A 24,186-nucleotide genomic window follows, 5' to 3' on the forward strand; every position below is an offset into this window, starting at 1 on the left:
ACAGCTATCACAGCACAGACATCAGTCAGTGTAGGAGCAGCTACGGCACCGCGGCTCATGCAAATGGCCAGGTACTGAGTAATACAGAGAGAATTCAGGACCCGGAGTAAAAGCCACTGCCAGCACTTCTGAAGCTTGGAACCTTTTTCTAAAACCTTCTCTGAGTGCTTGTAAACTATGTTAAACAGTAGTTGAACCCAAGTCTAGGGACAGGGTTCCAGTACCAAACCGTAAAAACCTATCTCTAGGCTGGTGTGGCTCAGTTGATTGAGCGCTGGCCTGTGAACCAAAGGTCACTGCTCAATTCCCAGCCAGGGCACATGCCTGGGTTGCAGGCCAGGTCCTCAGTGGGGGGCATGCAAGAGGCAGCCACACACTGATGTTTCTCTCCCTCTCTTTCTCCTTCCCTTCCCTTCTCTCTAAAAGTAAATAAAATCTTAAAAAAAAAAAACCTATCTCCAACCTTTCAGGTACAATGAAGAGTCCCACCACTGTTTCCTACAAGCTTGAGAGAAACCATGTGACAGAAATTCTGATTAGTACATTTGTGGTCTAATGCGAATGTTACATGTATTCTTTGCTAACAAGAGAACTTTCTGTGCAGAAAAACAAGTAACTCATGGAATCCAGGCAATAATACCATGTTTCTACAATAGCTCACACAAAAGCTTTCTAAGGTTTTGCTTCAACTTATGAATCTGAAAGGGATTTCCCCAGCTTAATCCTCCTCCACTACCAGGACGTGTGCAAATGTTACAGTGCTCGAGTGCTGACGGCTTTTAGACGCATCCGTTCCATGCTCTTCCGACTTACCTGGCCGGTTAGTGGCTGCCAGAATAAAGACCTGCTGCCGTGTTTCCAGACCATCCATCTCTGTGAGCAGCTGATTCACCACCCGGACACTTGCCCCGGTCTAAAAAGAAGTTAAACGTAGCACCATCAGCCCCCAATAAAAGAAAAATTTGTCCCCATTTTTTTTTTTGGCCATACAAAATAATACACTTGTTAATTTGAGTGAAGGCTTTTGTCCAAAGAGAGAACAATGACCATTTCCTGACTGGTCATCACTGAACAAACTCGTTCTCATTCCTGTGTCCCCAGCGATCCCATCACTGTAGCCGCAGTTTCAACAGCAAATGCAGGCTGAGAGAAGCTGCTGAGTGACTGGTCTGTGGTCTCACAGCTGCACGACTGTGCAGGTGAAACGCAAACGCAGATCTATCTGGTCCCCAAGTTTAAAGACGTAACAGCCACAATGAATTTCCCTTTTGGTAAATCTAGACTCAACTCCTGAACGCCAGACCAGGCTCCCCCATATAGCAGCAGCCCTTTCATCCGGTTCCCTGAGTCTCTTTCTCTTTTCCTGAAAGCGGGCAGTACAAGTACAGCCAGCCCAGAACAACATCTGAGAGAGAAATTCAGGGGGTTGGTGAATGGAGGGACAAGCCACTTAGCTATGGAAGTTTGTACAATGTACAGTGGAGAAAATGAGAAAAGTGGTGCTGTGCTTCTTTTTGCCATTAATTGTCTTTCTTTAACATGAATTTTATGGACAGAGGTGGTAATGAGTTTAACCCACTGATTTTTCAAAAAAAAAAAAGATGCAGCTTATTCTCACTCCTTGGGGCAACAACACCAACAGTTAGGAGATTAATAGAATTATAATCTAGACACAAAAAATATGGAATTACTGGGTAAAAATAAAGATGTAATATCCTACCCAAGTAAGACAAAAACCTCAGAATCAATACAGGAAAAGGCAGATAAATATTACTATACTGAAATTGTAATACTGTATATAATAAAATTAAAAATAAATAGTAAGACTGGGGAAAGCAGTACTAACATGCATTAATTGGGTAGTGAACTAATTTCTAGCACATAAAAAGCTCCTAAAGAACATTTCAGGAGACTTCCGCCAAGATGGAGGTGTAGGTGGGAGCACTGTGCCTTCTCATACAACCAAGTTTAAAAACAACAAAGTTTTAGCAACAAAAATGCAGCCAAACCACAGAAAATTGAACTACACAGAAGTCTGACAACCCTTCAGCCAAACCGGTAAGAGGGGCAGAGCCAGCAGCAGAGTGGGGTCGGGCAGAAAGATCCACAGGACTGACCAGGGCGCACAACCCAGGTGTGCCAACAGCCGTGGGCAGATCCCAGGTGTGGAGAAGGGGGCAGACCCACTGAGGGCGCAAGGTGGTGGACTCACTGAGGGCAGACCGTGGTCACACATTCGCGCGCAGATAAACCAGTGAAGGAACTAGTGGTGGTGAGACGGACCGCGCAGGCCCCAGCAGCGGGAAGTGGCAGAGGAAACTGCCATTGTCCCTCTCTGACCCCGCCCCCACATAGAGTGTCACAAACCAGTGACCTGGGTGGCCCTGCCCTGGTGAACAACTAAGGCTCCGCTCCTCATACGTAACAGGTGCGAACAGATCAAAACATGGCTCAAGAACAACTCAGAGCCCCAGAGCCAATACATCTAAGTGTTGAAGAAATAGCCAAACTTTCAGATGCACAGTTCAAAACACTGGTGATCAGGCTGCTCACAGAACTGGTTGATTTTAGTCACAAATTAGAGGAACATATGGAAGCTAAACTAATTGAAAGGAAGGGAAAGGCACAGGAAACCAATAGCAATGGAAAGGAAACTGGGACTCAGATCAAGGGAGTGGACCAGAAGGAAGAAAAAATGACCAAACAGAAAAGGATGAAGAAACAAGAATTCAAAAAAAGGAGGAGAGACTTAGGAACCTTCAGGACATCTTTAAACATTCCAACATCCGAATTACAGTGGTACCAGAAGGGGAGGAGGAAGAGCAACAAGTGGAAAACTTATTTGAACAAGTAATAAAGGAGAACTTCCCCAATCTGACAAAGGAAATAGACTTCCGGGAAATCCAGCAAGCTCAGAGAGTACCAAAGAAGTTGGACCCAAGAAGGAACACACCAAGGCACACCATAATTACATTACCCAAGATTAAAATGAAAGAGAAAACTCTAGAAGCAGCAAGAGATAAGGGGACTGTCACCTACAAAGGAGTTCCCATCAGACTGTCAGCTGATTTCTCAAAAGAGACCTTACAGGCAAGAAGGGGCTGGAAAGAAGTATTCCAAGTCATGAAATCCAAAGACCTACATCCAAGATTGCTCTATCTAGCAAAGCTTTCATTTAGAATGGAAGGACAGATAAAGTGCTTCTCAGATAAGATCAAATTCAAGGAGTTCATCATCACCAAGCCCTTATTATATGAAATGTTAAAGGGACTTATCTAAGAAAAAGAAGATAAAAAAAGATGAACAGTGAAAGGACAGCAAACTCACAGTTATTAAGAACCACACCTAAAACAAAAGCAAACTAAGAGGACAGCTAGATCAGGAGCAGAACCATAGAAATGAAGATCACATGGAGGGTTAGCAACAGGGGAGTGGGAGAAGGAGAAGGGGGGGAGAAGGTACAGAAAATAAGTAGCATAGATGATAGGTAGAAAATAGATAGGGGGGAGGGCAAGAATAGTATAGGAAATATAGAATCTAAAGAACTTGAGACACATGGTCATAAACTAAGGGGGGGAATGGTGGGGGAGGGGTGTTCAGGGTGGAGGGGAATGAAGGGGGGAATAGTAACAACTGTAATAATTAATAAAATATATTTTAAAAAGTAATGTATAAAAAAAGAACATTTCAATAGCAAAAGGATCAAAATATACAGGATCAGGCAATTTATAAAAAACGAAATACAAAATCACTGAAGACAATCAACCTTGCTTGTCAATCAGAGACAAGAATACTAAAATTTAATACCATGTTTTGCCAATATAATTGACAAAAATGAAAAGATAGGTAATATCCATTGTTGACAAAAATGCAGAAAATGGTTATGCTTACACACTGTTCGTTGCGGGTATGCAATAGTACTTTCTTTGAGGGATGACTGACATTAGCTTTCAGAACACAGTATGCACACGCCTCCTGATGCAAAGTCCTACCTTTAGCACTCTCACATGCCCCCGTGAGTGCACCCAACCATGTAGTAAGATTTACTACAGTTCTGTTTGTAAGAGAAATAACTGGGAACAACGTAAACGTCCAACACAGGGGAATCATCAAATAAATTATTCTATAACCAGAATGTGGAATATTTATGCGAGTTTAAAAAATAAAGTTATTAAGTGCATGGAAAAATCATCAAGATAGAATAACCACATTCATATATAAAGTCAAAAAAAGTATGTTTTTAAGTTTATTTAAAAAGTTCTAGAATGATAAATACTAAACACTAAACTTTCAGCAGAAGTAACCCCTCCAAGAAAAAGCATAGGGAAGAGAAAATGGGAAGAAGACGTTCACTTTCCTTACTTGTGTTTACTTGAATTTTCACCAGTACACATTCATATACAACTTGTATAGTGAAAAAAGAACACAGATTTCCAGTACTTTTAGAATTCCCCGGGTGACAAGGCTAGCAGGCGAACCCCAGTGTTAGAGTGTGAACACGTGCCGGTGGACAACCCGGCGAGACACAGCCTGAGTGAGCGCGGTTGTCTGCGTGGCCGCAGACTCCTCTGGGGCAGGGAGGTGACTGGCTGTAAGCACGCGCCCTCCACACTGAAACCACTAGTTGGTAACGGAGCTGCAAACACACAGAAGGGGCTGTCAACAAAGAAGGGTTTGTTTGTGGCGAAGGAGTAAAACCCAGAGCACAACACGCCCCAGTTGGCCAGAGAACAAGCGGAGTGTCATGCTCTAGAGTGCACACCAAGTCCTGGGGTGTGACCCAGGGGCAGGGGCAGTGACATCACTCTCAGACGAGACTGTGATCAGGATATTCTATGAGGATATTGATAAACTGATGACTGCTGCATGAGGGAACAAAATTGCTATGATGTGAATCACACTTATGGTAGTCGAGTTTTGTTTTTGCAACTTTTGAATGTCTCTGAAGATTCTAAGCAAAACGAAGCACTGAATAAATTTTACCTACCTAACAGCATACAAACAGAATAATTATTTGAAAATAAATCACAAAAGAAATATAACTGCTTCCTTAGTCATCTTGCTCAACAGTCTTTGCTATCTGCTTCAGAAAGGTTATATAATCTCTAGGTGACACTTTGCTCTGCTTCCAACTCTTACACAGAAGTGCTCCTGATAACAGCTGTTCCTGGCACTCTCTATGCTGGAACTTCTAGGAACCGTGACTCAGTGTCGTAATGGAAGCTGACCGATTTTATTCCTTCCCCAGAGGGTGACGGTGCTGAGTCAGAGCCTACCACCCAACCCTACGGTGAGTGCAGGTCTTAAATCGCATTTTCTCCTGCCCCAGAACTCATTTAACTGATAAGATAACAAGGCCGGCTATTCCAAATCAGTATCGTTTCCAGTCCCGGCTCCTCATTTCTGTGAATCAGATAATGTGCAACCAAACTAATATAACTTAAAAAAAAGACACAAAGGTTAATAAAAGTACAACTGGTATCCCCTGGCCCTAACTTCAAATGACTAAGTTTCTTTAGGTAAAGAGTCTCTAATGTTCTCAAGGAACGACTTTACAAGAACTACTCACACTTCACATAAACTTCCTAAGAACGGTGCTTAAAAAAATCTGTAAATCACGAATTTAGGATACCAACCTCTCGGTCTGATCTTCGAGGGCATAAGGCATCCACTTCATCAAAGAAGATCACACAGGGCGCTGAGTTCTTGGCTCGCTGAAAAACCTGCCGCACAGCGCGCTCACTCTCCCCGACGTACTAGGCACACACACAGGAAATAAAACGGAGTCAGTTCAACTTCGGGGTCTGTGCCAAATTACAGTAAAGCTAGTTTTAAGTGACATTTACATGTCAGACTCCGAAAAGTAGTGGGTTGAAGCACATGCAATTGCTGGTATTTATTTGCCCATTTTGACCTATAGAAATAGCCATTTGTATGCGGTTCAACTTAATAAAATTAGCTATTAATTACGCTTACAAAATTTCTCATTTATAAAATGAAGACTAAATGCAATGTAAAGTCTTCTCTAGGTAAAGAAACCCTCACTATTCTATTCTATTTTAGAAGTGATCTTCTAAGCTCTGTGTCTATAAAATACTCAGCAACAATCTGCACTGATTCAACAGTATTTTAAGTGAAGGCAAGACACTCTGCTGCTCCACTGTCCTTTCTACTCGTCCTCTTGTGAAGGAGGAGCCCTGCCATCACGGGCGCCACGCGGGGCACACGGAACCAGCTGCGGTCCGACGGCTCCCCCATGTACAGTGCGCGCGCACACAGCTATTCAGACCACAGAACGTCACCGTCTGTCAGGGAACACAGCAAGTCACTAGCAGCTCTAACTAACATCAGCTCTAGTTAAAATAAAAAGTGATATGTAAGAATATGGTTTCAATTCTACGTAGGCATTAGAATTTGTTCTTGTAAAATCTCAAACTCTTTAACTAAGAGAAGTAGTTCTGCTGTACGAAACTGCTAAGTGAAACAGAATCTGAAAGCATCTTTCCACTGACACTGGTGTCGTAAGCTGTCTTTGATGCTATTTTATGACTATATGGTCACAATAAAGTAATAAAGGAGTAGACTGCATCACCGACGACAGTGACTCAAGTATTTTTGTTTCCTCGTTTGAACGAACTGTCTTTCCCTCACCTGTATCCTCCTTTGCTTTGTATTTTTGTTTATTCTGCTTCCCTTACTTGAACTGCTTTCCCAATCTACCTCCAAACAGTTCGTGCATTGGAAAAGATCCCCATTAATCATTCTTCCCATTACTCTCTCCTTTGCTCTTACAGCACTTTCTGCTGCTACAACTATTTTTAAAAAAGATTTTATTCATTTACCTTTACAGGGGAAGGGAAGGAGAGAGGGAGAAAACCATCAATGTGTGGTTGCCTCTCATGTGTCCCCTACTAGGGACCTGGCCTGCAACCCAGGGATGTGCCCTGACTGGGAACTGAATGGCAACCCTTGCTTCACAGGCCCGTGCTCAGTCCACTGAGCTACACCAGCCAGGGCTCTTCCTTTATTTTCTATCTCAGAATTCTAAGCACACAACAGAAGACATAATAGCATACTGAACTCCAAATATACCCATCACCCAGCCTTAGCTGTATCCGCTCAGTTCTTGACTATCGCTGCTTGCTCTCTACCCACTTTCCTTCTCTTTATTTTAAAGGAAACCCAGACACTGTATTTCATTTGTAAATATTTCACTATTTCGAGTGTAGAAGAGTGCACAGCTCTAATGAACACCCAATTCAGAACTCTGGTAAATTCCAGGGGGAGAGTGGGAACTGTGGTTAGGAAAGGTTTGCAGGGGGCTTCAAGTATACGGGTTGGGTCTGCCTTTTAAAGCTGGGTGACAGATACATGGGGGTTCACTGTATTACCCATCACAACGTCTATGCTAGAAATACTTCCTAATAGAAATTTGTAAACATTACACTCTTAAAAAAAAGTTACCCTCCTGCCTGAAGCAAGCCTCTATTAGGTGTCTGATGTTCTCCTGAGAACCTCCCAACTCTAGCCTGGTGCGAAGGCCTGGCACCACCCGGCTACGGGCTTCTTTCCAGCCTTGCCCCCACCAATCCCCTCCCTTCCAAGGCTCATTTCCATTGCCACCTCCAGCTGAAAGCCAAAATAAAGTGCAAGAAAAGCAGAGAGGTGCATGAAAAGCCCACAGGAAAAACTTAAGTATAAATCCCTTATTTTAGAAAGAAGTACATGAAAGAAAATAAAAAAAGAAGGGGAGATAACTTAAAAACCTCTTTAAAACAAATGATACCACCCTTATTTCATCTTTGTTTAAATACATCACAAAATGGCATTTTTACTTTTTAGAAGGATGGACACGAAGTAAGAAATTCAGTCTCTTAGGTTTGAGATAAAAATTGCTTAAACGCTGAAAGAAGTTCTTCCATAGCACTTCGGTGATATTCTCCTTTATTAATAACAACGGATCTGAGTCGCACAACTACGAGCACGGAAAGCAGCTCCGAGAGGCGGACAACGACTCAAGTCTCAGCTGCACCGCCTCCTGCCGCAGACTGGACCCAGTCACGTAAACCCTGCACACTAGTTTTCTCATCTGAGAATCAGAGGAAACAGTAATTCGTATCTCACAGGGCTGTTGCAGAATAATGAAGTGAGGTGCCCGACAAGTACACGGTACAGAGTAAGCGTTTAAAATGTTGATGATGACGATGACTTCCATTTTGCAGGTGAGAAAATTGAGGCTCGGAAGTGACCAGACTTAATTAAGGAAGTATATACACTAAGTACATTTGAATAAGGCTCCATTTCTTTACTCCTACAGAGGTAATTTTACCAAAATCTGACAACTGTTTCAAAGATCTGATGACATGCTGTCTTGTCATTTGAATGACCATTGCCTTCCTTGTCTAAGCAGCAGCTGACGTCAGCACAACTCACCATATTTAGTAGTTCCGGGCCCTTGACAGATATGAAGTTTAGTCCAGACTCATTTGCAACAGCCTAGTAAGAGGAAACAAGGAGATACAAATAAGACAATATACAGTAAAATGATAACAACAACATGTGATAACACAGGGACTTCTCGTGGCTTCTGCTCTATTTCCCCACTTTTATAGAGCCCCTTCCCCATTAGGAGAGGAGGCACATGGCAAAGCAGAAATGGATAAAAAGGGAATGTTACCCTGAAACACTCTAAGAATTACTAGGACTGGAGATCAGGTGAAAGTGACACAAAACGTTTATGTGAGCGTTGCACATGGGTAGCCCTAGCTTGGAATTCTAGTGAGAGGTCATTATCCTCGGGACGAGACACGCCTCACCCAATGAGAGCAACCATTCGTTCACTTACAAACCTGAACTTAAGTACATCAGTTGAAGTCTTTACCAAGGGTCAGTATCAACAGGCTATTTTTTAAAAAATATTTTATTTCCTTTTTTGTATTTTTAGACAGAGGGGAAGGGAAGGAGAAAGAGAGGAAGAGAAACACCAATGTGTGGTTGCCTCTCACATGTCTCCCACTGGGGACCAGGCCCTCAACCCAGGCATGTGCACTGACTGAGAATTGAACCATGACCCTTTGGTTCGCAGCCCATGCTCAATCCACTGAGCTACGCCAGCCAGGGCTCAACAGGCTATTTTTAATAAAGATTAAACTGCAATTAATAATGGCTTAAAACCAGAGAACACATGGCTGTATGTGTAGAAGAATCCAAGGATTACAATCTGAATGCAGAGATGAAGTCTCTGTACAGTGTCTCAGAACTTTGAAATGACCAGGTAACAGAGTTCTTTCCTGTCCTCAGGACCTGACTCCTGAGCTCCAGACCCACAGTTCACATCCTCCTTGGCATCTGCATTTGGACCCTGCAGGTACATTTCAAATCTACCATCTCCAAAGCAGGACTCCTGAAGCTCTCCCAGCGCCCCAGACCCACACCCTGAATTCCTTTCCTGCCCATTTCAATACGTACAGTTTCTAGGCCAAAACCTCGGTGTCTCCCTTGATCCCTTGTCTGGTAATGCCACCCAATCCACATGCAAATCCTATTATTAGCTATTGCTAAAATGTACGTGAGCTGGACTATTTCTCTACCATACCACCACCTCATCCAGATCACCATCCTCTCTCGCTTGGACATGCAAAAGCAAAAATGAACAAACAAACCCCCAGATCCTGAACTGGTCTTCCACCCTTGCTTCCCTCCAACCCACCTGCACAAGGGTCAGAGCACTCTTTAAAAAATGTACATCAGGTTACATCATTTAATTGATTTCTTATTTATCTTCCATTACAATGTGAGATATAATAAGCCTGTATTTGGGACACGACAGTCCTCTCTGGTCCAGCCACTGGCTCTTCCTCTGGTTCTTGAACTCACCAAGCCCTTCCGCACCCCCTTCAGGGATTTTCGCAATTGCCTCTCCCTCTGCCTGAAGACGCACCCCCCCTTCCCTGCCTCTTCATGTGGCTAGCTGCTCCTTCGGGACTCTGAAATACCTCTGAATGCCATACCCACAACAGCCCTCCCCATCAATCTAGCACAACGATCAGGTTATTTCCTTTAGAACTTGGCTGAATCTGTCATTTTACTGCTTCCGTTTACTGCCTGCCTCTTCCAGACAATAAATTCCATTAGTATAAGTTCATTAGTTATCCCAGCACCTGAAACAGCTCTGGCCAAGAGTAGCTCAATAAATCCAGTTGAACAAAGGACTGCGTGCCCACTCTGCCGGGCAAAGGCTGCTCTCAGCATGAGGAGCGCCCCACCTCTCCAGCTCGGTCCTTCCTGCACCAAGTTCCCCAGCTTCCTGCCTCTTGCTCAATACCATTAAGTAGAGAAGAGTCAGGACACGTGTCGAATGAAGCCTGACTCATCCACACTAAAGTTTTCAACATCCAAACACCAGATAACCACGATTTAACCCATTAAAACCACATGGTTCCAGAAATGATGAGAAATCTTCTTTGGCTTCCAAATGAAACACGGCAGATCTTGAACTCCCCGCCAGGTGCTATTTGCTTCTACATATGGCTCCATACTTACTGTACTAGAGTTTGAAAATGTTTTATTATTTCACCGTCATTATGAATAAACAAAACAACCAAGATCAGCCAAAACATTTTTATATCAAGTTCTCAGTTGCCATGTTCTGACTGTTAAGTGGTTCCATGACTTCACTGTAGCAACATTTTGCTTCTGCCACTCAAGAACATTTCCCATTATTTCTAGATTCTTAGGCAAACAGTCATGCAGCTTTTGAAGAATCTGATCAAAGTGGTGAACCCTCCCCTGTAAAAAGTACACATACACGTAACATACTGCCTGGGCTCGTGGATGCAGTGTGAGCTATTCGGTCCATCCCTGGAGTCCTATGTATGATTCCTTGCTTCAGATGGACAGCTACCAGAAATCTGACTGAACGGAGACGCACCAAATTTTTGGCAGCTGGAGAGAAGGTTGCGGGTTGGATTCCTGGTCAGGGCACATGCCTAGGTTGCTGGTTAGAGCCCCAGTCTGGGCACATACGGAGGAAACCAACCAGTGTCTCTCCTTCTCTCTCTCCTCGCCACCCCTTCCTCTCTTGAAACATCAACACACATACACTTGGGTGAGGATTTCTTTTAAAAAGCAAGAAACAAGGCCAGCTACAAACTATAACTTAACATTCGTTAAAAGCTAGAACAAGCAGAAAATATAGTTGCTGTGTTAAAATCGATGGGGTTATAGCTGATTAAAATCTTTTTCATTTCCAAAATTTCAGTGACGTACTTTTTGTCACTAAAATAAAAGTGGGGGGCAAAAGAACTAAATGGACATTTTTCCAACGAGGACATCAAAATGGCCAACAGACATATGGGAAGATGCTCAACATCACTAGTCACCAGGGAAGTGCAAACCCAAACCCGAGTGAGACAGCACCTCACACCTGTCAGAACGGCATCACCACCGAGACGAGGGAGAACAGGTGCTGGCAAGGATGTGGTGAAGCGGGAACACCGCCGGTAAGAACGGAAGCCGAACTGACCAGTGCAGCAAACAATGGAGGTGCCTCAGAAAATGAAAAATACATGTACCTGGCAATCCAGCAATTCCACTTCCAAAAATACACCCAGAGGAAATGGGAAATGAAACTAGGGTTTTGACGAAATGCGTGCACTCCCGTGTCCACTGCTACGTTATTCACAATAACCAACTTATGAAAACAACCCAAACACCCTTCAATAAATAAGTGGGTAAAACGATGTGTTCCACACGCACGATGGAATATGATTCAGTCACAAAAAAGGAGGGTCGTCTTCCACTTGTGCCAATGTGGATGGAGACTAAGGACATTATGCAGAGCAAGGGAAGTCCGACAAAGACAGACCCGGACTACCACCTACATGTGGAACCTAACAAAGTCAAACGTGTAAAAACCAGACAGTAAGATGATGGCTACCGTGGAATGGGTGGGAGGGACAGGGAAAAGTAAGAAAAAAAAGTGGGAAACTTCCCTAAAGAAAACAGCCAACCTCACTAAAATGAACTTCCAATAGAAATTATATGCGAATACCAGTGTAATACTCAGAGTCAAATTCCTGTTACCCCACTGAGAATGAGAAATGAAACGCACACCGCTGAACGCACACCGTACCTTCGCCAGCAGAGTCTTCCCACAGCCCGGAGGGCCGGCAAGGAGCACTCCGGCCGGAGTCACCAGTCCGAGTGCCTGGAACTGCTCTGGGTTACGCACTGGAGCCTGGAAAGCACAATCCGGACAGAGACCTGTTACGAATGGGCTCCTCTGCTGCGCGTTCGAATCATCCCCCCAATACGGATCTTCAGCACGGACCACGAGGCCCCGAGCCAGGAACAGCGCCGGGCACAAGCGCTCACCCCAGGCGTGACGTACATGGTGATGCAGACGGTAAAGGTCTGCTCTTGACTGACCCATAATTACACGTAAGTTCTAAAAACATTTTAAACATAAAGGTCTTTTTAAAAAGTTATCTAAATGTCTAGGTTACAGAAACTGCAGTCAATGCCCCCCTTTAAGAAACCAGAAGCCCACTCTACAAAATCCAAAGCCAGAGATCCCTGTTGGACACACCCGCCCTGTGTCTTCTCGTTTAGCAGTCGCACACGTACGATCACACTTCGTCAACGAACCAAGGCGTGACCAGTCGGGAGGAAAGAGTGAACTGAAATCCCCAGCTATACGGGCATCATTAACTGTTCTGACTGTTACGTGTTTGAGTTCAGAAAGTATTCCTCCAACAGTGTGGTCTTGGTCGAAACCTAAACTTTCATTTTTACTTACTGCCACAGAATTCAAGCCTGACCAAACGAGCAAGTCCAAAGTGGATCCCAGAAGGATGATAACCATTGTTGGGGCTTCATAGTAACACAGCAGAGCATGTACAAGAAAATACACAGTCACGTCAACCAGACACTCAACCCAGCGCACACACAACTGCTGGCCCAAGACACGGGCCAGCGGCATTGAGCTGCAGAGAAACATACCAATATTGCCATGGTGAGCTCATCCCTAATGTCTTCCAGGGCACCAATATCTGCCCATGTCACATTAGGCACAGTGACAAAGCCTTCCCTTTTGGCAGAGGGTTGGACGGAGGACAAAGCAACAATGAAATCATTTAATTCAACGCACAGCCCTTGCAGCTGCTCCTCTGAGAGGGGATCTTGGTTTCTTAGCAACCTCAGCAGACTCTGCAATTCATCCTGCACGGGAGCAATTGAGAGGAAAAAAGAAAAAGCAGAAAGTTTGTCGAAACATGACCTTTTTGTACTTTTAAAAATGATTACTGCAACGTCTGTAAGCTACTGTGAACTTCCATGTATTTTAATAACTTTCTCCACTGACACAGACGTTAATTTTACTCTAAACAGACCACCTGCTTTGGTGGAGGAAAGGCACGACAGTCACGCTCCGACAGAGAGGCAGGCTTTCCGCCCCCCCGCACTGCGCCTGGCTGCAGCGAATGTAAGCAGCACGCACAGCTTCACTCCAACAGCCACACTGTTTCTGTTTTCCCCATTTCCCATTTGTAAATATTTAAGAAGCAGCTGAATTTTGATGGAATTAAAACAAAGTTTCTCTGATGGCAGTAACATTTCATAATATGGTTCCTCAATGGCTCATGAACCAAACAGAGGGCTGGCAACTATCCCGGCCCTACTGAGCCTTGAACTTCCGAGGCAGATTTCTTGCCTTGTGAAGAATATGAAAGGACAGGTACAAAGAGTGACTCTGAATCACTCAATTCATAAAATCCTAATTCACATGCAATACTAAAAAAGGAGTAAGTTTATCATCACTCTTAACAGGTATCAGAGTGGTTCCAAACGAGTAAGAAAAACAAGTAATTTGAAAACCAAAGACCTAGATGTAAGTTCCTGCTCTGGGAAGGGCAGGGGTATGGCTTTGGACCAAGTCCCAACCTCTTAACCTTAGTTTCTTTGATTATAAAATGAAGGAAGTAATGATATTTCCTGGACGAAGTTATATGGATCAAGATATATAATATGCAGACACTCCCTGTGCAAACTATCAGGTGCTGTATAAAAGTTAATTTTGAGTTCTCATGATTTACCCAACTCAAAATTTACCACTGATCTTGGACTGATGACGGTCCCTGTCACATTCACAGGACTGTCCTGCAGAGCCACCTGCAGCTGGGGCCGGGCACCGCAGCATCAGCACCTTCTGGTCCACCTGACCAAACGGTAACCAGGAAACAGCACTGAACACCCAATGGGTGAACAGGACTTGGCAAACCTTGCACAGAGCGCGGGGCCCCACGCCCCTGCTGCGTGACTCCGCCGTGAATTCTGCAGCGAAAGGTGGAAGCGGAAACAGTATGTGAATTAGTGAGCACAGCTGTGCCCCAACACAGCTTTCCCTTCAGAAACAGGTGGCAGGCAGATGGGCCGTGGTTTGCCAGCCCCTGCCTGCTCCAGGATTTCGTAATCAGTACTGTTAATCAAGTTTACTCAGGATAAACCAAAAAACGTAAGAGAACAACTTGTAATTCTGAAATCGCAAACATTCTGGGTGTAAGTGGTAATTGTTCTAAAGATACAATGCCAGTAGAGCAGGAAATCGTAAACCCCAACCACACTGACGCCTGTCTGAATGTGAGACAACAGAACGAAGGACACTCGGGGGCTGTGTAAGGCACCTGTGCAGACGGCGCCTGCGCCGTACACGCGGGCTCCCTTCCTGCGCCTCCGTCCTGGCCGCCCTCCGACAGCCGACCTTCCCGCTCCGGGTCTCCCCCCGGCCCGGCCTGCAGCTGCGCCAAGACCCTGCCGACCGCACACACAGCTGCCTCACGGCACAGCGCCATCAGATCCGCGCCGACGAAGCCTGGCGTTAGGTGCGCCAAGTGCCGGAAATGAGACGTTTCGGGGAATCTTAGTTTTCTGCACAGAGTCTGAAGTATTCTGTGAAAAGACAGGGAAAAATTCAGATTCCTAAACTACAAGTAAACACAAGTCACTGAAGTCCTTTAATTGAAGTCCTTGGTCTCTGTCAGTGGCACTGAAATGGATCCAATGTAAGATCCAATAGCTCATTCATTCAGTAAATGCTAAATCACTATTACACAGTCCACTTTATGCCCCTCAGTATTAAGGTAAATACCTGCTTTGATATGAACTGTGTTGAATGCTATGAGGAATAATAATACAGATTTTTTTAAAAGATTTTATTTATCTTTAGAGAAGAAGGGAAGGAGAGAAAGAGAAACATCAATGTGTGGTTGCCTCTCGTGAGTCCCCTGCTGGGAACTGGCCTGCAACCCAGGCATTGCCCTGACTGGGAATCGAACCACAGTCTTTTGGTTCACAGGCCCACGCTCAATCCACTGAGCTACACCAGCCAGGTATAAAATACAGATTTTTTAAACACTAGCCTGCCTCTAAGAATTTTCCAGTATTACAGAGTAAATAACTGATATATGCAAATTCTTTTAGAGTAGATCAGACATTTACCAGAAATAAAAGCCTCCAAATGCAAATCATTAACTGTATCCATTACAAAAAGTTATGCTGGTATGTACTTCAATATCCAATTTCATATTAGAGCAGTTACTTCTTCAAAAACACTAAAACAGTTACACAGGAGGAGTATTTAAGGTTAGTGTTTTGATGTCTTCAACTATCCTTCAAATGGATTGGCAAAAAAGGCGCAAACACAAATCACAAATACATGTACGTGTTTACGTGGAGAGTGACAGTAAACATGTTAACAAGTGTCAAGTCAGCTGAAGTGCATAAAGCCATTTATTGTATTATTCTTTCAACTTTTCTGTAGGCCGGAATGTTTTTAAGATAGGGTCCTCTACGAAAGCCTGCTGAAGACCTGGTTGGTGACGGCACACAGGACATGTGACAAAGGATCTTGTCTGGCAGGGGGGATGGGCTCGCCCGCACCTGCGTCTCTGCCATGAAGCTCAACAAAGGGCTAAAGAACACGCCTCCCTGCGCTGAAAGCACCTTGAAACCAAGGACTCAGTTCTCTACATTCCTCACATCACCCATCAGAACGGTACACACACGACAGGCCCAACAGGTGTCTGCTGAAAACACGCGAACAACTTCAGTGTCAGATACTATTTCGCTGCAGTTATACACCAGTCAGTATGCAAACCTGAACGTGTGAGTAGCGGTTAAAGACTATCTTCGGGGGAATGGGATTAACAGACGTGAGGACTATGCATGCGGTAGCTGAGGAAGCAATGGTGACACGTGTTCCTCGCCCCCCTCCCACAGCACCTCCGACCACCTGTTCCCCGCACTCATGAAGTTTCCCTTTCTTCACCGCACACTGTCTCCTTTCACTACACACTCTTTTCCTCAAAGCTGCTGCCGATCACGTGCACCAACTTCAGTGCCATTCACTTCGACCCAAAGCCATTATATACATAGTATTTCAAAGCATTTCTTCACTGGGCTTCTACTCCTAAACAGTGCGCCCTGAGATATTTTTAGTTACTGACGTGCTGGTGGTACTTCCTTGCTCTGCTGACACCAACATCAATGACCAGGAAAGGCTGGTTCTCCAGTAAAACCCAGGTTTCAACTCTGCCTGCTGTTTAGTTATTTTTCACAGAACCATGGTCTCAGGCAGGTCAGCGCCACAGGTTCAGGTTTGGGAGCCAGAGTTAACCTCCATGTGAACTGAGCACTGAGCTATTCCACACTCCAGATACTGTCCCTGAGCCGACCAGCCACACTGGAAAATGCAAGCCACTGTCAACAAGACTGGACAGATGAGTAGGGACATATAAGTCCATGATTACTACTGGGAAAACAGTACAAAACAATTACCCTATCAATGAAAAAATTATTTTCTCAAGCACTAATTTAATGTGGCTTTTTTCCTTTCCAAATCAATTTCACTGGCATAAAAAAAAAGAGAGAGAGATGGGGGACAAGAAGCCACACGTTTCTCGCCCCTCGATTTCAAAGCATTCAGCTCAGATGACAGCGAGGCCACAGACGTCACTCTGTAAGTGTACCTTTCCCTGGATGCTTCATCCGGGATGCCAAGGCATATTTCCCGGTCAAACCTTCCCGCGCGTCGCAGAGCAGGGTCTAAGGAGTCTGGCCGGTTCGTAGCCCCGATGACGAGGACCCGAGCTGTAGCAGCCACGCTGTTCAGATCTGGGAGGAACCAGACACAGGATGAGCCGTGGACAGGACTCCGGGCCCTGAGGACAGTACTGCTTGCACGAGTCATTCAGGTGGTTAGAGAGACAATCCCACACACTCTGAAAGCAGTGCTCGTACACATAATTCACATTTCCTGAATAATGAACATGTGCGGAAGACAGTCACAAACTGTCCTCGAGCAGCTCACAACCTGTTGAGAAACACGGAGGTTTCGTGTCACATGACTGTCTGTGCCATCACAGGTGTAAACGGAGCGCCACAGTGACTGCTGGAAGGGGACAGCGGACAGCTGATGGAGCAGCTGACAGGCCAGCCAGGAGGGACAGACGCGAGCACACGCAGAGCTACAGGGAGTGGAGTTCTGCATGGGGGAGGGGCCGGGTGACGGGGCAGGGGGCGCGGTCCGAGAGCAGGGAGTCCGGCGGGACAGAGAGCGTGTCTCCACAGGCTCCCGGCCTCAACCTGAAATCGGGGGGTGTGGAGGGGGTACAGTACAGTCTCCAGTGGCTCTGGCTAAGCCACAGATACATTTTTAGGAACAGACGGACTAGGGGCCCAGTGTGGTTTTCTCAAGAATCCTTCCCCCGAGTCCCACCAGGGTGGACCAGAAAGGAGTGGACGTGCACGCTCCCTCCCAGGGAAGACGATGCCACCGGTCAGAGGCGCTCACAGCAGCCTCAGGGGCAGCTCGGAGGACACTGCCGGGCCAACCGGAAGCCACGAGGTATTTTCTGATAAGATTTTAAGATTTGTGTTGTGAAAAGATAATTCTAATAATCATGTGAACAAAGTAAAGAGGAATAAAAAGGAAAAGGGTTTGTTGGGATTTAATGACAATATTAGGTGAGAGGTGAGTGAAGGCAGGAACACTAATGATGTAGTTTTTTATGAAAGAAAAAAGACTTGTTTTTCATTCTGAGTTTTATATCCTCATACATTACTTACACTACTAAAAACAACAATTACTATGTCCAAGTGAATTCGTCACTTTAAACTCACCGTCCATGCAGGTGAGGAGCTGGGCGACAATTCTTCGTTCCATATCCTTCGAAGCAACTTCTCTTTTGGGGGTAATGGCATCAATTTCATCAATAAAAAGGACGCAGGGTGCATTAGACTAGAAATAAAAATACCACAAAGGACGATCAGAAATCTATTTCCTATACTACAGCACAGTTAACTATGTAGTTTTTTAAATCTTAGAAGTTCAAGGATCATTCACTGAAAACATACCCCTGAAAAAAGCAGTTCACAATGTATTACTTCTGATTTTTATGACTTAACAGAAGACCCTAAGAAGAGATTCCATATGGGGTAACACATCTATAGTCTTCTCAACAATGCATGCTTTGTGATGATAAATCTACCGAAACTCTTTTGTAATAAAGCATATTTGCAATGCTATGAAATACAAAGTATATGTTTTAAACTTTTAATTAGAAAACCTAAGCTCACTACAAAAGTTACGTGTTCCTACCAACATAAAAATATCCAAGCTTTTCCCTAGAATCCGCTGTAAGGAATTTAAAAAGTACCAGAAACTGGAACTTATTTTTCATTGTGGTAAAATATACGTAACACTAACCACTTTAACAATTTTCAGCGCACAATTGAATGGCGTTATGCTGTGCAGCCATGGCCACCATCCATCCCAAGAACGGCCCCCCTCCCCACACCGACACCGCGAGAGGCTTATTCTGAGGATCACCCTGAGTAAGGGAAGACGGTCAAGTCCCCAGACATCATCATCTTCAGTCTTTTAAAAACATAAATGAGACAGAGTTGAGGTAGGATGAGTTAACAGAGAATATGAGCGCCGGCTACCTGGCCTAGTCAGACTCACAGAGGCAGAAAACAGAACGGTCGCTGTCGGGGCGAGAGGCAGGGGACATGGGAGGTCAGTGTCTACTGTGGCCACCCAACAATGTAAGTGTACTCAGTGCCACAGAACCATACACTTTAAAATGTTTAAAATGACAGAGTCAACATATTTACCACAATCAAAACAAGGAAAAAAGATACGGATCAGTTAAGATAAAAACTTTAAATAAATAAAAGTATCTAGAAAGCACGGCTCACTCTTAGTCACCCAGTGACCAGGAGTGACACCGATGATGCCAACAGTCAGACCACGGCCTGGCTCCGACTCCGAACTCCGGGCCCGCTGCAGTCCAGACAGAGATGTGGCCAACCACGAGCTGGCTCTCCTCCCAACCCCCCTCACGACAATGTTCAGAGAAGTACCTACAACTGCTGGGTGTGTGACCCAGTTACAAGAGAAAAGCTTTAGAGACCAAAGGTCCCAGAAAACAAGGACGACAGGATGTATCAACGGCCTGAAAAAGTGAATGAGAAAAAAAGGGAAAGAGTAAGAGTAAGTTCTGTACTGGTTCAGAGAGAACCACAAGACCTAAAGATGTATTCGCCTCCTTTATCTTCACTTGTCGTTGTGTTTACTATAAACACGAACTTTACTGCTTATTTACTGGCTCGGTTTTGAAGGCAGGTAACACCTGAGTTTGGCTTGGCTTTGACAGTTCGGTACCCTTCCCGCCCTTTCTCTGCAGCTTCCTCATACTGTCCACACATCAAACCAAGTAGGCAGCTTCTATATTCCTGCTGTTTTAAAAATATTTCCTGCTAAAATACAATTTCTCTTCTGATTTCATATCAGCTTCTAGCAGTTGCACTAGCCGTTGCCACCAGCCCCCCTATAATCTGGGTACAAACAATGACATCAAATTACACTCTCCCCACTTGTAGTTTTTAACCACTGTAGTGGCTTGTGACACCCAAGTGTCATAATGTTTACAGGTGTTTGCTGTGTGCCGGGCACTACGTAGAAGGTCCTGGAAGAATCCCCTCCTTTAAAACTCAAGCATCCCATGGGATTTGAGTAGTACCATTAACCCAGTTTCCAGCACAGAAACTAAGGGTGAGAGTGGGTAAACCTCTCATCTGAGATGACGGTCAGTGCGTGGTGGTACAAGGGTTGGAGCCTATGCATCAGACCGGAAAGCAGAGATGATTCTCTACGACACTGTACCGAAGACAAAACTTTAATCGGACACAAAGGTCTTCCTCAGAAGTCCTTAAACATTCAAGTTTAATAACATGAATTACAACTCAAAATCCAAGCTGTAGTTTCTCTGATAACAGAATTTTCTTTTCACAGCTTCAATTATGCAAAGGGAGAAGAATTTATCCTGGCATCGCTATGACTGCTTTTATAATGTGATGATTCTAATATTAGAAGTTTTCACACTGCTTGCAAGTGTCTGGGAAACCTAAATTGTGGAAAGTAAGAGAAATTATGACAAGGATAATCTATTTTCAACATACACTACTGGGAGCGAGAAGTTCTTGTATCTGTGTTTGGTGTCAGACTGAACAGATTATTTTACCCAGTGTTCTGTACCACCAAATCTAAAGCCACCATGATGACTTTATATGTTCAGTCATCGTGGGCAGCGAATGACCAGATTTAGGGAAGAAGGGCCAGTGAGTGGTCACAAACACCAGCATCAGAGAAAACACGGTCCTCGCTGTGACCCTGTGCAATGTGAGGACCCGACACGAGTCACTGGCTGACTCACCACAGCTTGTTCAAACAGTCCTCTCAGCTTCTGTTCCGATTCTCCAGATACTCCAGACACAATCTCCGTAGCAGCTACTTTCAGAATTGGAAGGTCAAGTTCCTGTGCACAAATGTATAAAAGAATGACCAAATTTTTAAATTTCAGCTTTCCTTTTTCCTTCTTTAGTCCCTTTCAAAATGACATTTTAGAGATTTTATTTACTTATTTTCAGAAAGAGGGAAAGGGGGGCGAGAGAGAGGGAGAGAAACATCAATGTGTGGTTGCCTCTCACACGCCCCCTACTGGGGACCTGGCCCACAAGTCATGCATGTGCCCTGACTGGGAATCGAACCAGCGACCTTTTGGTTCACAGGTCAGCACTCAATCCACTGAGCCATGTGAACTAGGGCTCAAAATTACATTTTAAAAATGACTAGTTTCCTGAGGAACATCTTTTTGTTGGTCGAGCAAAAACTTTACTTAAAATCTACGGTTTTACTCAAACACATTGACAATCACCTTCCATGTGGTTTTACTACTATAAAATGAAGGCTTCTGAATGAAGGCTCTTGACTCGCAATGGATGTGCCCTCCCCCCCCCCCGAACTGAGCCAAAACAAACTGCCCTGTAGGAAGAACGGCGAGGGGGTGGGGGCTGTGGCACAGCTGTCCCCACATACGCCGCCAGCACCTCTCTACCCCGAACCCAAGGAAGTAGCCAGCTACCAGTGAGAGCAGGCAGCGCTTACGTAAAGGAAGAGACACTACCACTGTCTCTCTCTCTCTCTCTCACACACACACACACACTCGGCGACAAGCTGCCTAAATCCTGCTCACTCTCCTGGCCATCTTGAAATTCCACCTCCGCAACCATATTGTCTCGGACGCGGACTCTTCACTTGAGTGTCCCAACAGTGATCATATGCCCCCCTTCTTCTGTCTCCCACTTACTACAACTGCAACTGCACAGGCATTTATTTGTACAGATGCCTGTTGAGTGTCTGTCTCTCACATTAGACTGAAAAGTCTTTAAAGGCAGAAACTGGGTTTGCGGTACATATCACTGTATTTCTGTCTGGCGTGCAGCAGTCACACAACAGATTTATTTGACAAACGAATACATGAGGCAAGTCCATCAAGTTCTCCTACATAAAGGCTTCTATGTCATGGAGCGCTACTCTATCAGTGAGCAGCAGAGCGCCTGGCTCCTCAAACTGAAATTACTCACACATTTTGTGTTTTATCTCCTAACACAGTTTCTGAAAAATCTGATGGGACTCAAATAAGATCGCTAACTTTTATTTTGCCAAGAAAAGATCTATTTTAGAAACGCTATTTTAACCCTAGAAAGTATAAGACCGTGATCCTAAATGGAAATTTTGAATAAATTTAGCTCTCTAAAAACACAATGCATCCATCTGTAGTGTTCTTATTTCACTGCTCTTCAGAACCACTGGCTTCAAGAGAAAGGGAAGTAGCTCAAATGCAAATGTGAATGTGTTTTTAAAAAAGGGGGTTGTTCGCAGCTACATGATTTTGTCTCCCACCCAATCTTCGCCATGTAAATGACTGGGTACATTTGGAAAAAAGCATCTCATGAACGGCAGCATGAAAGAGGTAAAAAAAAAATGAAGAAGAATCAGTCCTCTTGAGAATATGACAAAGCTGGCTGATCACAGTTGATCGGAGAGAAAAAAACAAATATCGACAAAAATAACAAAAGCAACCAGGTGTCAGCAAACCTCACCCCCGCAATCGCGTGTGCAAGCAGCGTCTTCCCGCAGCCTGGTGGCCCATGAAGGAGAACGCCACGAGGGGGGATGACTCCCAAGTGCTGGTAGACCTCCGGATGACGCATGTGTATGAGCATCTTGCAGACTTCCTAGCAGGGAATAAACAGCAAAGATGTCTTTCCAGCCCAAGAGAGAAAGAACCAACGTTGAATGAAATGTCCTTATTCTTTGGAGCATCAGAGAGAGTACGGGTGTTAGACTTAGACCTGAGCTTGAATTCCGGCTCTGGTGCCCACCGTGTGACTCCGGCAGGAACATCCCTGAGCTCCCAGTTCCTAATGCCTACCTTGCATGCAACTAGCATGGTCACTGGGATAGAACAGACCCTAAAAAAAATGTACTATCCATTATTATTATTACTTTTAAATAATGTCACTTACAAAGCATGTATCTATGCACACTATAATTAAAGTGGAGACAAAGTTGAAGCTATTATGCTTCTTTTATTCCTCAAACCCTGAAGGGTACAGCCTGAAGTTAAGCCTGCCCTTACTCATCACCCCAGTCTCCTTTTCTATACTGGTTCCTATCAGAAACAAGGAGGTAGGCCTGGTGTGTAACTAATTAGCAATATACCCACTGGAAGTAAAATTCTGAATTTGAATAACCTTTAACGTCGTATCATTGCCTCCAACGTCTTCAAACTTCACGTTGGAGATCTGGAATTCCAGCCCTATGGTGTTAGCTGGTGACCGGAAAGGGAGGAAGTGAAAAAATCAGTGATGCAGCAGTAACTCATATTTAACAATTCTTAAGTAAACAAAGGTCCAGTAGATATTGAAACATTTTCTAATAAATGTCTCTGCACACAGAAGTTCCCACAAGCAGATCAGCTTGGAAGAGTGATACTTCCCTTGAAGCAAACACGACCACCATCACCCACAAGACCTGGGCCTCACCTTTCTTTTGCAGGATGGCTTCTATTTCTCCATCTACTTCCTGAAGATCTTCTTTCTTCCTTTTGTCTCCTTTGCTCTTTAACCTGCCCTTCCTTTTCTTATTACTCTCCAGAAGAGAAGACTCTTTTGAATCCTGGATGATTGAAGCAAAGAGATTTGGAAAAGGTTCATTAATAATTCAAAAGGGAAAAGGTTTTGGCAAATCGAAAAACTTGGTTCATGTAAACCACCTGAGACTCACTGTCCAAGAGAAATACAATGTGAGGACTGGGGTTCGATTCCCAGTCAGGGCACATAAATAAATAAAATCTAAAAAAGAAATACAATGTGCCACATATGTAAATGTAGGCATTCTAGCAGCCTCATCTACAAAAAAGAAAAAAGTGCCAGCGAGAGGCCGCTGTCTCTAAATCGAGGCTGGGACGTGGGGGAGGAGGGGAGGGAATGAGATTAAGAGACAGCAGGGCCACCAGGTCACAGAGGGCTTCCCTGGCAATTTCCGGAGCTTTGATTTTAGGCCAACTGAAGCCACTGGAGGGTTTTTAACACGAGAATGACCATCATCTGACTTAACTCATAAGAAAGGTCTCAGGGTGAAGAATAAGTGGGGGAAGGAGAGTGGAAGAAAACTCCAGCTGGAAGTTTATTTCAATAGTTAAGGTGAGAAAGAGTAGAGGTGTTCTGAGTTGTAATAAAGAAGGTCTACTTGTTTAGAAAGAATGAAGAAAGAGTAGAGGT

At 44.5% G+C, this 24,186-nt stretch overlaps 1 protein-coding gene across 2 annotated transcripts in view; it reads right to left on the reverse strand.

Annotated features, from left to right (window-relative positions):
- Window positions 1-24,186, reverse strand: part of NVL (nuclear VCP like) — a 59,391-nt gene that overhangs the window by 25,830 nt on the left and 9,375 nt on the right. For both annotated transcript variants that reach the window (XR_008390532.1, XM_037138768.2), the window contains exons 7-18: window positions 23,449-23,581; window positions 23,158-23,234; window positions 22,504-22,638; window positions 20,775-20,876; window positions 18,178-18,295; window positions 17,025-17,169; window positions 14,682-14,946; window positions 13,003-13,221; window positions 12,134-12,238; window positions 8,434-8,496; window positions 5,637-5,756; window positions 814-913 (exon numbers count right to left, since the gene is read on the reverse strand). Coding sequence is in view for 1 of the 2 variants with exons in the window: in XM_037138768.2 (XP_036994663.2) it covers window positions 814-913; window positions 5,637-5,756; window positions 8,434-8,496; window positions 12,134-12,238; window positions 13,003-13,221; window positions 14,682-14,946; window positions 17,025-17,169; window positions 18,178-18,295; window positions 20,775-20,876; window positions 22,504-22,638; window positions 23,158-23,234; window positions 23,449-23,581 (1,582 nt within the window). In the remaining variant the exon portion in view is untranslated. The remainder of the gene's footprint in view (window positions 1-813; window positions 914-5,636; window positions 5,757-8,433; window positions 8,497-12,133; window positions 12,239-13,002; window positions 13,222-14,681; window positions 14,947-17,024; window positions 17,170-18,177; window positions 18,296-20,774; window positions 20,877-22,503; window positions 22,639-23,157; window positions 23,235-23,448; window positions 23,582-24,186) is intronic.

The sequence above is a fragment of the Artibeus jamaicensis genome, unplaced genomic scaffold, assembly GCF_021234435.1.
Source record: "Artibeus jamaicensis isolate MK-2021 breed Jamaican fruit bat unplaced genomic scaffold, CSHL_Jam_final scaffold_754, whole genome shotgun sequence".
Classification (NCBI taxonomy): domain Eukaryota; kingdom Metazoa; phylum Chordata; class Mammalia; order Chiroptera; family Phyllostomidae; genus Artibeus; species Artibeus jamaicensis.